The sequence below is a fragment of the Rhineura floridana genome, chromosome 5 (assembly GCF_030035675.1).
Source record: "Rhineura floridana isolate rRhiFlo1 chromosome 5, rRhiFlo1.hap2, whole genome shotgun sequence".
Lineage (NCBI taxonomy): Eukaryota > Metazoa > Chordata > Lepidosauria > Squamata > Rhineuridae > Rhineura > Rhineura floridana.
In genome coordinates, this window is record NC_084484.1 from 60,243,443 (window position 1) to 60,256,993 (window position 13,551).

Genomic DNA, 13,551 nt, shown 5'->3' on the forward strand with positions numbered 1-13,551 from the left:
TAAATACAGCATTTCAAATGAAATACCCTTCTCTTTCTCTTAATACAAGTGTTCCAGGTTTACCATATTCTGTTATTTTAAAATAACTGGTACAATTTCACAGTGGTGATGTTTATTTTTAAAGTGGAGGGCAAAAGGTTTCTTGCTGGGTTCACAAAGAATGATTTCTACTTTTATTATATTCAGTCTTACTTATATAAGAATACTTATGTTCTTCAATATTATACTAGTCTGAAACAATATACACCCATTGAATCAACTAAGCCTTATAAATGCTACTATTAGAACACATCACTTGATAACGAAAAGCTTTTTAATACTGATTACTTAGTTGGGAGTATAAAGGTGAAAAAAGGTAAACAAACTCAATATTGTTTTCTTTATGTAACTGTGTGGGTGTGGTTAACATGTTATAGAAAAGTTTGTTCTTTCCCACATGGTACAGCTAAGAAAACAAGGAGTATCAGACACTCCATTCTTTTTTTAAAAAAAAACAATTGAGAAACAAACCTGAGCTGTGAACCAATGGGTTCTTGAAACTCTCCACCCTATTTAAGGGCAAAGAAATTGGGACAATCTTACTCCTAACACTTTTTCACTGGCGATGCTCACCATTTGCAGTTCTACATTCTTTTTGTTTCAGCTGCTGCTGCAGCAGCATGGCCACCACTTTGAATCCTCCTCAATAACCTCAACCTTGTGATGTTCTGGGACATGAAGGGGAAGAACGGTGGCAACCAGGGCTGTAGTCATTTGGAGTCACAGGGGGTCATAGACCTCTTGCTTTTTTGGGAGCAGGGTCATAGCCAGGCCCCTATGTATGAGGCAATCAGTATGAAAGGGGAGTGTGTTGGCCACTAAGAAGAGTCCTTGTCTTTTTCTGCTTATTGGAGCCAATCAGAATGAAAGAAGGTGACGGCAGCCACTGAAAAGATTCTTCCAGATAGCTAACATACACCCTCCCCTTTTATGCTGATTGGCTCCTAGGGACATTTGTTGTAGTGGAGTGTGGCCATGGAGAGCAAGGGAAAGTGGAAAAGGATGTGTGACTATCATAAAGGGACCCTGAACTTTTGAATTTGCCGCTATACTACTGGTGGCAACAACAACAACAAATGGTGGAGAATATTCAGGGGGGAAATCCACAAAATGGCCCTTTTCTTTTTGCAGACTGCAAATAGGGGGATCCTATTTTAAATGCTCCCTTACTAAGCACCCACCTGCACACTGTGTATAAGCTATCAAAGAGGAAGATCTCTTATAGCCCTCTCCTTTCCTAATGTATTTTTACATTAAAATGGGGGCGGAGTTCAAATGAGAATCTCCCCTCACAGTTTGAGTGATAACAGTCCAGAAGGTTAACACCTCAGTCTACACCTTATTCTGCAACATTTGGTCGAAGAAAACACATTTTAGTACCAGACGATACTCACATATTTTTGCCAAACTAGACACAACTATATTAGCATTTTTGGCAGTTAAATATGATTTCTCAATGAGAAAAGGGCAAATAATTGGGTGTTAGAACAAATAAAACCAGAATTATCACTAGTAGCTAAAATGATGTAAGTGAGGTTATCATACTTTGGACACATAATGAGAAGACCTGATTCACTAGAAAAGACAATAATGCTGGGAAAAACAGAAGGGAGTAGAAAAAGAGGAAGGCCAAACAAGAGATGGATTGATTCCATAAAGGAAGTCACAGACCTGTATTTACAAGATCTGAACACGGTGGTTTATAACAGATGCTCTTGGAGGTCGCCGATTTATAGGGTCGCCACAAGTCAAAATCGATCTGAAGGCATATAACAACAGCCACCCTTTCTGAGAGTTTGCATGCCACTCTTTCAACTCCAGCCTTTGTTTACCTGGAACACTGCCTCAAATTCTTCTTCTTCTCAGGTAACATTGTTTAATTGCAATGTTTTAATACAATAGCCCTTACTTCACAAAATGGAATTTCCTTTCAAAACTGTTGTTCTACTATTCCAGACTAATCTTTAATCCTCCTTAGAGCTCTCTCCGATGCTGTAGTAGTTTAGCCTTAAGAGGAACGGAGGCCGTAGCACAGCAGTAGAGCACATATTTTGCGCGCCGAAGATCCCAGCTACAATGCTTGGATTCTCAAGTTAAAAGGCACTCAACTCGGGCGGCGGACCTCTGCCATCTTGCAGCAAAAGCACAAAGAAGCCCTTCAGTTTAGCAAGTGTGCTTCAATAGGCAAGAACCCATATTATTTCTTACTTAACAGAAGTTTATGCCGCAGCAAGTGTGTTAGTTTCTGAAGCGCCAAGTTGTTGTCGTTTTGCCCATTTTTATATTTCTTTTGAACTGAAAACTACCCAGCCTCAGTTGAGGAAAGCACCTGTTCGGCGACTAGATTCATATTCTGAAACCATCGTAGGTGGTGGTGGTGGTAGTTCCCTTGAAATGTTAACAAAGGACTTCCCGAACTAGGGCTGCAATCTGGTTATTTGGGAGTAAACCCCACTTGAACGTAAAGGACTTGCTTCCGAGTAGAACTTGTATGGGATTGCTTTGTGAACAAGTGACAGACGAAACCCGTCCGCAAAATGTCCCGCTTTTACAACGAGTTATTCGCTTTCTATGGGCTTTTTTGCCATTGGCGACAAGCGAGGAAGGACGAGCAGCGAAGCAGGTTGTCTCCGGGTCCCCGGGCGGGCGGGGCTGATTAAAGCAAGCCTCTGGCATGGTCCCTGCCGGCTCAGGCTCCAGTGGGTGCTGATGGGCCGCTCCTTGAGTAGCTGACGTCCCCTTTCTCTCTCCTAGTAGCGCCCGGCGCAACGCACTCCGCCTCCTTGTCGTGCCTCAAGGTGCCCGGCGGGGCTCGCTTCCTGCCTCCAGTTACAGCCAGTTCGTCCGCTCGTTAGGGACTCCCTTGCTGGCGTGTGAGTAGAAAGATGAGTGTGGAAGCGGCCCTCGAGGGACAAGCCTGGGTGGTGTTAAAGTAAAGGGGCTGTCGGCTGAGGTTTGTAAAGACATTCTGTGGAGTTGCAGCGCGCCTGGCGGGAGTGTGGTTTCCGTCCAGCGCCGCGGAGAGCAGGCCGGCGTTGCCAGCTGTGAGTGTTTAAACCTCTTTGACTTCCTCTTCAGTGGCCCAGTCCTCTGTGCTTAGTTAACTTTCAGGTAAGTGTGCAGAGCTGACTCGCTTTCCTTCACCTGGACTGTTATTAGCCAGAAGGAGTTGCCTGTGAAAGGGCACCTCTCTGGAATAAGTCCTATGACAAGCACTGTTTCCTCATCTTCTCAGACGTTAGGTTTTATGCTTGATATCCTTTAGCCTGGGTGAGTTACCATGGAGCTATCCTTTTGTCTTTACCATCAGGGTTGTTAACACGTGGCAAGGGATGAATTCCTGTTTATTCCAATTATATAGGAAGTGCAAAACAGGATTTCTGTTCTGATCTCTGTATCATTTGTTAATGGAACCAAGCACAAACATGGAAAGTCATATTTTTTTTAGTCTAGGACTAATTAAACAGACCTATTTCATCTTCATAATAATTACCTAGCATTATTAGTATCCTAGTAGTAGTCTATGAACAAGGATTGAGTAAAAGCACCACATTTTACCTCTACTTATACATGTTGATTGTTAGTATATTAAGCAGTAACTAAACTGCATAAAACTTACAATCCTATACATGTCTACTCAGAAGTAATTCTTACTAAATTCACTAATTCAGATTTACTCCTAAGTAAGTTTGTATAGGATTGCAACCTAAGTGATCTAAAGCAAGCATTCAGAGTGTGGCAGTTATTATGGATACATCCTAAATAAAAGGGGAGGTGCCACCTTCATTGTTACACTGTTATGAGGGGAGCTGATTCAACTGTGCATGTAGCAACGGAAAGATGAGAGGTTTTACATCTTGACCCACACATTTCAAGCACATTCCTCACCCCAAATTATGGGAACTGTAGTTTATCCCTCACAGACCTACAGTTACCAGCACCCTTTACAAACTTTGGGTGTTTGTGGAGGAAATGTGCTTGAAATGTATGGCAAGGCCTATTTCATGCATGCTACTGTGAAAAGGCACTTCATGTTTTCTTATAAGTTCTTACAAATAGAACTGATTTGCTGTTTGGTCAAAAGCCATCACTTCATTTACAATTTTTGATTTCTATATCTATCTGGAATTATGATACAGGCCTGGCACCCCAATTCTGTACCCATTTATTTGGAAGTAAGGCTCATTGACTTCTATACTAAGGACTGCAGCCTGAGATATATCTTGAAAGAGTATTAAAGGTTGTGCGTCAATCTTTATTAAAGTACATTTTATTTACACATTTGTACAGCTATGGCAATATCTATAGATAATATATAAAGAAAATATGTAGTAGAATCTTATTATTTTAGTCTTAATGCCCAAATAAATTAGTATCCTACTAGTTCATGATTATCATTATTCTGTAGCCACAATCCTGTAAATAGCTTCCTGAAATCAATGGGACTTATGGCGGCAATCCTAACCCCACTTACCCCATTAGGGCTTACTTCTGAGGATTGCACTGTTTGTTTTAGAGATTGTAACTCTAATAGCATTCCTAATTACCTAAATCTCTGAAGCAGTATTTTGGAAGTCTTCTCCCCTTTTTCTTTTGGATGAATGAGTAGGTAGATACTTTCTGTCTCCATGTTTTTTCATAACTCAACATTCTCTTATCACTTCAGTTGAACATTTTCATCACAATATCTCATTCCCAAAACTCTTATACCAAAACAAAATCTCAGAAAAAAATTAAGCTGGTAGTTAATATAGGGCACATAGGAACCTGAACTTAAGGTACTTACAACGCTTCAGATTGCATTTGTTCTAGTTTCCATGCAGGCTGATCCATTTGTATTAGTAGAGGCAGTAGATATGCATGTGCAAATGAATGCTAATGTAGCTCTAATTCCTGCATCAAATCAAATGGATAAGTTATTCTGGGCAGAGTTTCTATTATATCTCTGAAGTAGATCAGTGGATCACTTCATGTGTTTGTTGCAGTGTGTATTTGCGTGGTGTATATGCAGTTAAATGCATGTGCCATAGGGTACACAGTGGATACATGTATATATGCTAAAGTCATGTAAAAAGTGGAGTTTAAACGTTCGTTTAATACATGCAGAATATAACTGGGCAGCTTTATTTGGGTATGCTAAAGAGATTCAGTGAAGTGGTATGACATAGTGTGGTTTATCAAACTTGCATCTTAATCAAGAGTCCATTAAACCAGGGGTGGGGAGCCTGTGACCCTCAACTGTTATTGGACTTCAGCTCCCATCAGCCCCAGCCAGTGTAGCCAGCAGTCAAGGATCATGGGAGCTGTAGTCCAGCAACATCAGGAAGTCCTCAGGTGCTCTATCTGTACATTCAATTATGCAAGATGTGTACAATACTAAATTGTACAGAAGTGTATTGTATTTGATTTGTTTTAACTTCTTGTGGCTGGAATAATTATGAATGCAATAAATTTGAAATCCACACTTGCATATCTAGGATTTACCTCATGGGGTTCAAGGGTTGCTTCACTTCTTACCAAGTGGTGACTTCGCTCATGAGTTTCAGTATAAAATATGTTATGTGTGTTATAAAATAATGGCACTATAATTATATGTTTTCTGTTGCTTTGGAGTATAAACTATGTACGGACGTTCTGAGAAAATATAATGATGAATTTTAATTGCCTTGTCCGAATCTTTGTTACACAACTCAGTAGATTGCACATTATTTCAGTTTTTCACCTCCTGAAAGCTCCAATTAGTTTTGCATCTATGCAAATTCTGGAGTAGAACTCTGAATCTGCAGTTGTTACAGAGCAAAGATTAAAAGACGAAAAACTTGACATTCTTATATATTTGCTTTCTAGTTTTATTTATAATATTTATTTTAAAAATATTTCTATCCTGCCCTTCTACCCTACCATAGGGCACTCAGGGTGGCTACAATAAAATTGCACACATATATAGTAAAATACACAATAAAAAGACAAGCATTAAATTAAAATGCATAAAATACGGACTTCCGGGAAGGGTGACTTCGCTTGTGCCTGCTTTTGAGACGGGCTCCCGCCTCAAAAGAAGCTTATTCAGATATAAATCAGTCAGAACATTTTTTTTTTGACTGATGAAATTTCTCCCGGGCAGGGAGAAACGTAGAGATCAACCTCAAAAGCCTGTTTTTGTTGGGAGAACTGGATTTCATTAATTTATGAGAAAAGGTCCAGCCAGCAATGCCGGACGGACTTCCGAACAAGCTCTATCTGATTAATGCGATACGTTTATCTTTTCTTCAAAGAGAAAACGGACTAACAGGCAAGCACCCTTCTTTCTATTATTTTTTTTACTTGGTTTAAATTGTTGCAGCAAAAAGAGATTTGTCAAATGAATCAGCTTTAAAGAACTTCTGGGTGAGCTATAACTCTTCTCTGTTATTCACGAAATTAACAGCTTATCTCTGTTTCTATTGCAAAAAGCTGTCCTGGAAGTGCATTCTAAAGATATAAACAGAAGAGGGATTTCTATTCCGAGGAACATTATATTGTCTGGGACTATTCTCTTTTTGGTCTATTTTATTTTGACGAATCTGCTTCTTCACGACGCCACTAACTGTTTTGATGCTGGGAACTAAATTTGTTTTGTGTTCTTGAACATAGAGAGATAAGGCAGGCTGCTCTGTTTATACTGTGATGTCATCAAGCCTGGAATATTAACCCAATTGTTGCTGAAATAAGAAGTGGTTCTTCTTTATTTTTGTTTTGTTTTGTTTTCGTGGTTTTAAAAATGGCAATCAAGAAAGTGGCTGAGAATCTGGAAGTAATTATGTTTCAGAAAATAATGGATGAGATTGAGATAACGAAACAAACCCTGCGACAGGGCAGTAAGGAGCTGAAAATTGAACTGAGCAAAATGACGCAGGAGCTTAAAGAAATAGGGGATCCTGTGAGAGAGGAGAATGAGATCAGAGATGAGAAAAGAAAAAATAAAGGGAAGATACAAGCCCTGGAGATTGGAACAAATGTGGAATTGGAAAAAGATCTGGAGTTTATGGATATTAGAAATAAAATCTACTGTTTGGAATTTAACGTTATCTCTGAAGAAATTAATGAAGATATTAGAGATAAAGTTATCAGTGGCTTGGATAATCTTCTGGACTGGAATGACGTGATGGAGCTTGATATAGAGAAAATCTATGGAATTAACTGCAGCCATGTGACAATGGAAAAACTCTTAAGAGATGAGCCAGTGCATTTTGTAAAAAAGAAGAACAGAGATATGACTTTACAACAATATTTCAGCAACTTATTCAGAACTGATGGCAAGAAAATATTTGGGATAGAGGAAATTCCCATCAGACTCTTATTATATGACTATGGCTATGACAGCAAGATTATTATGGAATACTGATAATGGAAGATTGGACACTGAAATTACTGGACTTAACAGGACTATTGAAGATGGAAGATGGAATTAATATGGATAATGGAATAATGGCTATTGAAATTATTGGACCTAACAGATTTTGATGAGATGGATTAATCGATATGTTTATTTGGACTATGGTTATGACAATAAGATTATTATTATTAACGAGATGGATTAATCGACATGTTTATTTGGAGAAAAATTGATAGATATATTTCTTAAAGAATTGAAACCTCTCTTTGACTTTTTGTGGAAAGAATAAAGTAATGTTTATGAGATTTGATGATTAATTAAGATAACTACTGGAGGAAAGTGATTTTATAATATAATTTAAGAGGCAGGATTGTTATATATTGTAGACCTATAACTGATTTGATCTGCGACAAATGGGAAGTCAACATTTTATTTTTTTGTTTAATCATTTTTGTTTTGTTTTGTTTTTTGTCTTTGAATGTTTTATGATTTTGTTTTGTATGTTTTATGAAAATTTGAATAAAAATTATTGTAAAAAAAAAATTAAAATGCATAAAATACCATTAAAATACATAAAATGCATTATGCATACACTTACACACACATACAAACATACATACAAGTATATATGTGCATATACACATATGAGGGAATGAGAATAAAAGAACTTAAAAGATAAAAATAAAAGAAAAAATTATCTTTTATTTTTATTTTGTAGTCATTGAAGGAAAGACTGCATGGTAGTCTCATCAGACTCGGAGAACAGAAAGTACTTTTATACAGGTCTGGCACAGAAACAGAAATTTAGCTTCCTTGTTTTGCTGGAAAATTAGTTTGTGTTTAAAACCAAGTGATATAGAAAGTTGTTGGTTGTTACAAAAATATTTTTCAAATGAAGTGATCTGTCTGAGAAGCTCTTCAAGTCAAGTAGCTTATCTCCTCACAAGAATTAACAGTAGTTCTCTCTTCCCCATCCTTTTTAGTTTATACCAGGGATTCTCAAACTGTGGTCCATGGAATGCTGCTGGTCCGCGAGCTTCATTGAGGTGGTCCACAGCATTTTCCACATTAAATATTCATATGGATTTTAACTGTTTTTTAATTAATTTCTTATATTTTATTTGATTGTATTAGAATCTGAATTATGTGGAAAGGAAATTGTAATACAATTATATATTACGTAAGAAATCAAAGAAACAATAAAAGTGCAGTTAAAAATCACACAGCATCTAGCACAGGGCAGAAAAATCATCAATCAAGTCCCTCAGCAATTTTTAAGTGGTCCATGGTGAAAAATGTTTGGGAACCCCTGGTTTATACTGATAAATGTGAGCTTTTAATTTGATTTCCACACTTGGACTTCATGTTTGTTTATATATTTTCCAATATCTCTATTTCTGTAAGGTTGTCATGCTGTAATTTGTGTGGCACCCAAAAGATAGCACTGTGAACTACAGCATGATGGGGGGCTGGCACCGCTGCTGGCTGCCTTCCTCCCAGCTGGCCTAGTGGAAGGAGAAGGTCTAAGTCTTTCTCCCTTTCATTTCCCCCCCCACTGTCATCACTGACATAGGGGAACAAAGGAGAGAAGGTATTTCTCCCCTTCGGCCTGATGCTGCTGCTGTTGCCACCATCCCTACCAGTGGTAGTGGTGGGAGAACAAAGGGGAGAGCATCTTTACCCCTTTTGTTCCCTTGCCATTGCTGGAGTGGAGGACATGTTTGACTCCGCTTGGTTTCCCTTGTCACCACTGCTGGTTGGGGGGCCCAACAACACAGAGATAGTTTTTCTGTCCTTGGTTCCTCAGCCCTGTAGCTGTTTCTGCCACCACCACTTACAGGAAAGGCAAAGGAGATCAATTCTTTCTCCCCTTCATCCCACTGTCGCTGCCCCCACCATTGGCAGAAGGGACAAAAGGGAGTTGGAGGGGTTGGTGAGGGGCGTGAGCGAAGCTCAAGGGCACAGCCCATAGTTATTTGTGTTTACTAGTTTCTTGATAATATTCTCTGAACAATGAACAAATGAAATAGCTTTACAAAATCATACAATAAAAGTGAACACTGAGACAATGCAATGGCAACTCTAAACATAACCATTGACATAAAAACATAAGAGCAATTTCCTAAGGCTAAAACATGCATCCAACCAACAGAGTTTAAAATTCAGTACTAAATTAATTACAACATTTAAACAATAAAACCCTAAAAAGACTGGGTGAATAGAAGAGTGTTTGCCTAGTGCTGAAAAAATATTATCTCTAGGTCAGACTTCTCAGAGGAGAACATTCTGTAACTGAGGGCCCACGACAGAGAAGGCCATCTCCTTTATTGTCACCCTCCAAATTACAGAGTGAGGGACATGTGAGGAAGGGCCTCTGTTTATGATCTTAAGAGTATGGGCAGGTATGTACAGGAAGAAGTGTTCATTTTGGACCAAGGCCTATGCAGGGTTTTGTTTTGTTTTAGGCCAAAACTAGCACTTTGAATTTGGCCCAGAAACAGATCTTGGAAGATAACTCAGAGAGAGAAATTCACCTAGTATTTTTAATATAGGACTAAGATAATAATGACCTTCCCATTAATAATATGAGAAATTCTAAGAATAGACATTTCTTGAATAAAATAATTAGGGAGCGCAACCTCGTGCTGAGGTGGTTCTTCAAATCTCGGAGGGTATGACTGTGAATGGATCACTCCCTATTTTCATGTGGCTTGTTCAATGGTCATCTGAGAAATGCACTCTCCTGCACTTTTAGGAACAGAACATTGTGTCCAAAGGACCCAGCCTGGCAATTTTGTGCTACTACACATTCAGTCAACTACAGGCCAAATCACACATTACTTTTCAAACCAAAGTAAAAAAAAATGACTCTTTTAGGTAACATAATATAATTGTGTTGCCAGTTACAAAAGTTATGCCTGTTATAATAGCTAGGTTTTCTCATAACAGTTGTGGAAACATCGATCGGAAAGGGATCAGGGCTCCACCGTTGTGTTTACTGCAGGGAAATCCAGCTGTTTAAATGTGTATATGCCATTAATAGCAAGCACCTAATAATTTAAGTACTTTTTGTACCTGAGTTTAAATGGCCCTTAGGCATTCAATACTGAACAATTATTCAAAGGCACTTGATTGCAGGGCACTTGTATATTGTTTATACTCAGTAAAATCACTGGCAGGCACTAAGTGTATTTTCAGGCCCTGAACCTTATTTTAAAAATCATAGTATGCCAGTGTACATACTGGGGAGTGGAGCTTAAAGATCTGAACATGTCTCTTATTCTCTGTGAGGCAACGAAATGAAAATGTAGTAAGCAGTCATTGTTGATTTACAGCATCCTAACTTCAGAAAGGATGCCTGGTATTTGGCATGCTGAGGACAAAGCAGGGACATCACGGGTAGCTGAGGAGAAAGTTTCGGGAATCTTCTGGGAAACCTCTGGTCCATCATTTTTCTCCTAGCATCATCTGTCTCCTAGAAAGTGGTGGATACACCAGCCCTGTAGCCGCCCTTCCTTGTTAGGTGGGGCAGCCACATTTCTAGATGGGGCATTTGGTGGGAGATGCATTGCACCAGCTAATCCCCCCGTCCACTGGTAGAGAGGATGTGAGGGAAAGGGAAAGGCAGTGACCATCCTCCTCACTCCTCCTCCATGCAGAGAGTGTGTTAACTTATATAATGGGCTATGTAAAGGTCAAGTCAACAGAAAATATAATATGAACACCAGAAAATAAATGACTATTTTTTCATGGGAAAAAAAATGTCACGGATACAGTGAACAAGGGAATACCAAAAGATGGGTCGGGTCCAGAGCGGGAACCACGAGTCTGAGATGCTGGTGCAAGTAAATCTTGTTTTATTAAAGTAATGGATACATCAAAAGCAGTGCGCTTCATAGAAAACCCTACACTACCTCACTACAATTCCCTAGCTGCACTCTAGGCATGCTCTGCGATGTAGGAAGAACGTTGACTCAGCAGCTCCACCCAGTGAGCGGTCTGCTTAAGTAGGGAAAGTCCTAGATCGCAATCTCTGACTCCTTCGCAAGTCCTGCCTCTGCTCTGTCCATTTCTCGCGGCGTCGAGAGCGGGGCGATGGGAGGCGTGCCTCCAACGTCCAAAAGAACAGGCTCTGCAGCCCCAGACTCACAGTCAGGGGGTGGTGACACGCTTGAAGCATCCCGGGAGCAGCTAGGCACGGGGGGGGGGGTGAGCGCGCCCTCTGAAGCATCATCCCTCGTCTCCCCTCCTTGGTCTGGGGGAGGTTTCTCTTCGGAAACCGTGCTTTCCATGGGAACCGGCTGGGAGTCAGCCTTGCTCCCCCTCTCAAGGTCTTGCGGAGACTCAACAACTCCTGAGTCTTCCCCGCCTTCTGGGAAACCTGAAACTCATGTCTTCCCCCTCCCTGGCCCTCATGGGGAAGCAGAGGCTCAACAAGATGTAAAACAAAATATCTATAAACAATATATCTAAGAAGTTGAATGATCCCACCCTTTTTTGAGAGATCCCCAAGAAAGACTCAAGAGCTTGACTTTGCTTCTAGCTACAGTCCTTTTTCACCTGTGGTCTGTCCCTTTTCTGATTCTTCATCAACTGAACTATCTTGGTAATGAAAGTGAGCTCCTGAGGTTGGCTTTGATGCTGCATTAGGTATCTCAGTTTTAGATTGTCCCCCAAAAACAAACTTGCCATACTACAATTTTAGGGAAGAGTAGAGAGAAAATAAATACTTTAGGGTGTGTTTATTAACTCCTCCTTGAGGGTTCCTCCTTCTAGGCTGCATTCAGACATGGGGTTTATTGCATTAGTTTTACTGATTATAATGGAAGTGCTTCTGTCCCGATTTTCTTCACATTGCAGCACCTGTTGCATTATGGAACTGTGGCTTTTTGACAGATACACTAGCATGTGGCACTAAATTTCATTCACATCAGTGGGTGTGGTGTGACACAACAATGAACATTATTGGATATGTTGCTACTCCCCCACCCTTTCCACACATGCATATTTCTGTTCCTCCATGATTCCCCTATATAAACAGTAGAAAAGAACTATATGCCAGTATATTGCCCCAAACTTTGTCCCTTTGCTTCCATGATTTTCTGGGTTAATGGGGTTGCAAACAGATTTTTTTCTGGAAGCAGTTAATATAGAAATTAACACTAAGCTACCACTGTATACTGCTAGATTTCCAGAAGTGGCTTACATTGTGTGAAAGATCAAATAAAATGCAGAAATTATCAGGTAAGGAAACACTGGGAAAATGGAGTAAACTGCTGTCTGAATTCAGCCCTAGTCTTGTTCCTGACCTTTAGATTTTCTTTCCTGTTGGACAATCAAGGGAAAATCTTTTGACTGGATAACTAAGTGATTGGAAACTAATAGTGGAAAGCAATTGGGTTTTTAAAAAAGTGGTTGCTGGCTTGATTTTGTTTTGTCCAGAAACCCTGAAAAGGCCTCATACTGAGCGGCACACATTGGGAAAATTTGCTAGCCAACCAGCACACTGTAGTGTGCAGAGCAGTGTTTCTATTCCTCTAGGGCTGTTTTCATCCTTTGCCATCAAATACTCAAGAAAAAGAAGAAAAAATGCCCACTATGATTGTAATATAGTGAGCACTTTAAAACCACACAGCTTAGCATAGATATTTTTTCAGATCACTTTAAGTTATCACTTTATTTCACCCAATCCTGCTCTACTCAACATAATAACTGCAGAATAAACAAACACTTCTTACTGCAGGCAAACAAATATGATTCTTTGTTGCTGGTTGAGTAGAGAACACTGAAAAGCAGAGCAAATAAAAGTTGAAGACATGCAGTCTAAATCTAGCCCATAATACAAATATTGAACTCTTCAAGGGTGATATTACAATACTGGCTGTTTTTTCAGGATCACATGTAATTATAGGGTGATTATGATCATGAAAAATCCATCCTCAGTCAAGGAACGTTTTGAGTGAGCAGACTTCGGGGGTTCTTCCAGATGAGACTTTTGTTATGAACCCACACTGCCTTATTCACTGCATTTTTCAGAAGGTCCTATTCTTAAATTGCTCCTGTTCTTAAAGCAAGCTGTCATTCTTTAAATGGAGACTCTCATTCTGTCATGTCACAAATTAAAAAGAAGACAATTA

General features: G+C 39.5%; 1 protein-coding gene across 12 annotated transcripts in view; it reads left to right on the plus strand.

The window, feature by feature from the left end:
- Positions 1–2,103: 2,103 nt before the first annotated feature.
- The window catches only part of CRACDL (CRACD like), a 112,642-nt gene continuing 101,194 nt past the window's right edge, over positions 2,104–13,551 (plus strand). For 3 of the 12 annotated variants that reach the window (XM_061626880.1, XM_061626881.1, XM_061626892.1), the window contains exons 1-2: positions 2,267–2,662; positions 2,797–2,912. In XM_061626880.1, coding sequence (XP_061482864.1) covers positions 2,531–2,662; positions 2,797–2,912 — 248 coding nt within the window. In that variant the 5' untranslated portion in view covers positions 2,267–2,530. Of the gene's footprint in view, positions 2,224–2,266; positions 3,151–3,190; positions 3,310–13,551 lie in introns of those variants that run through there. The other 9 variants (XM_061626883.1, XM_061626882.1, XM_061626886.1 and 6 more) reach the window with 6 other exon arrangements.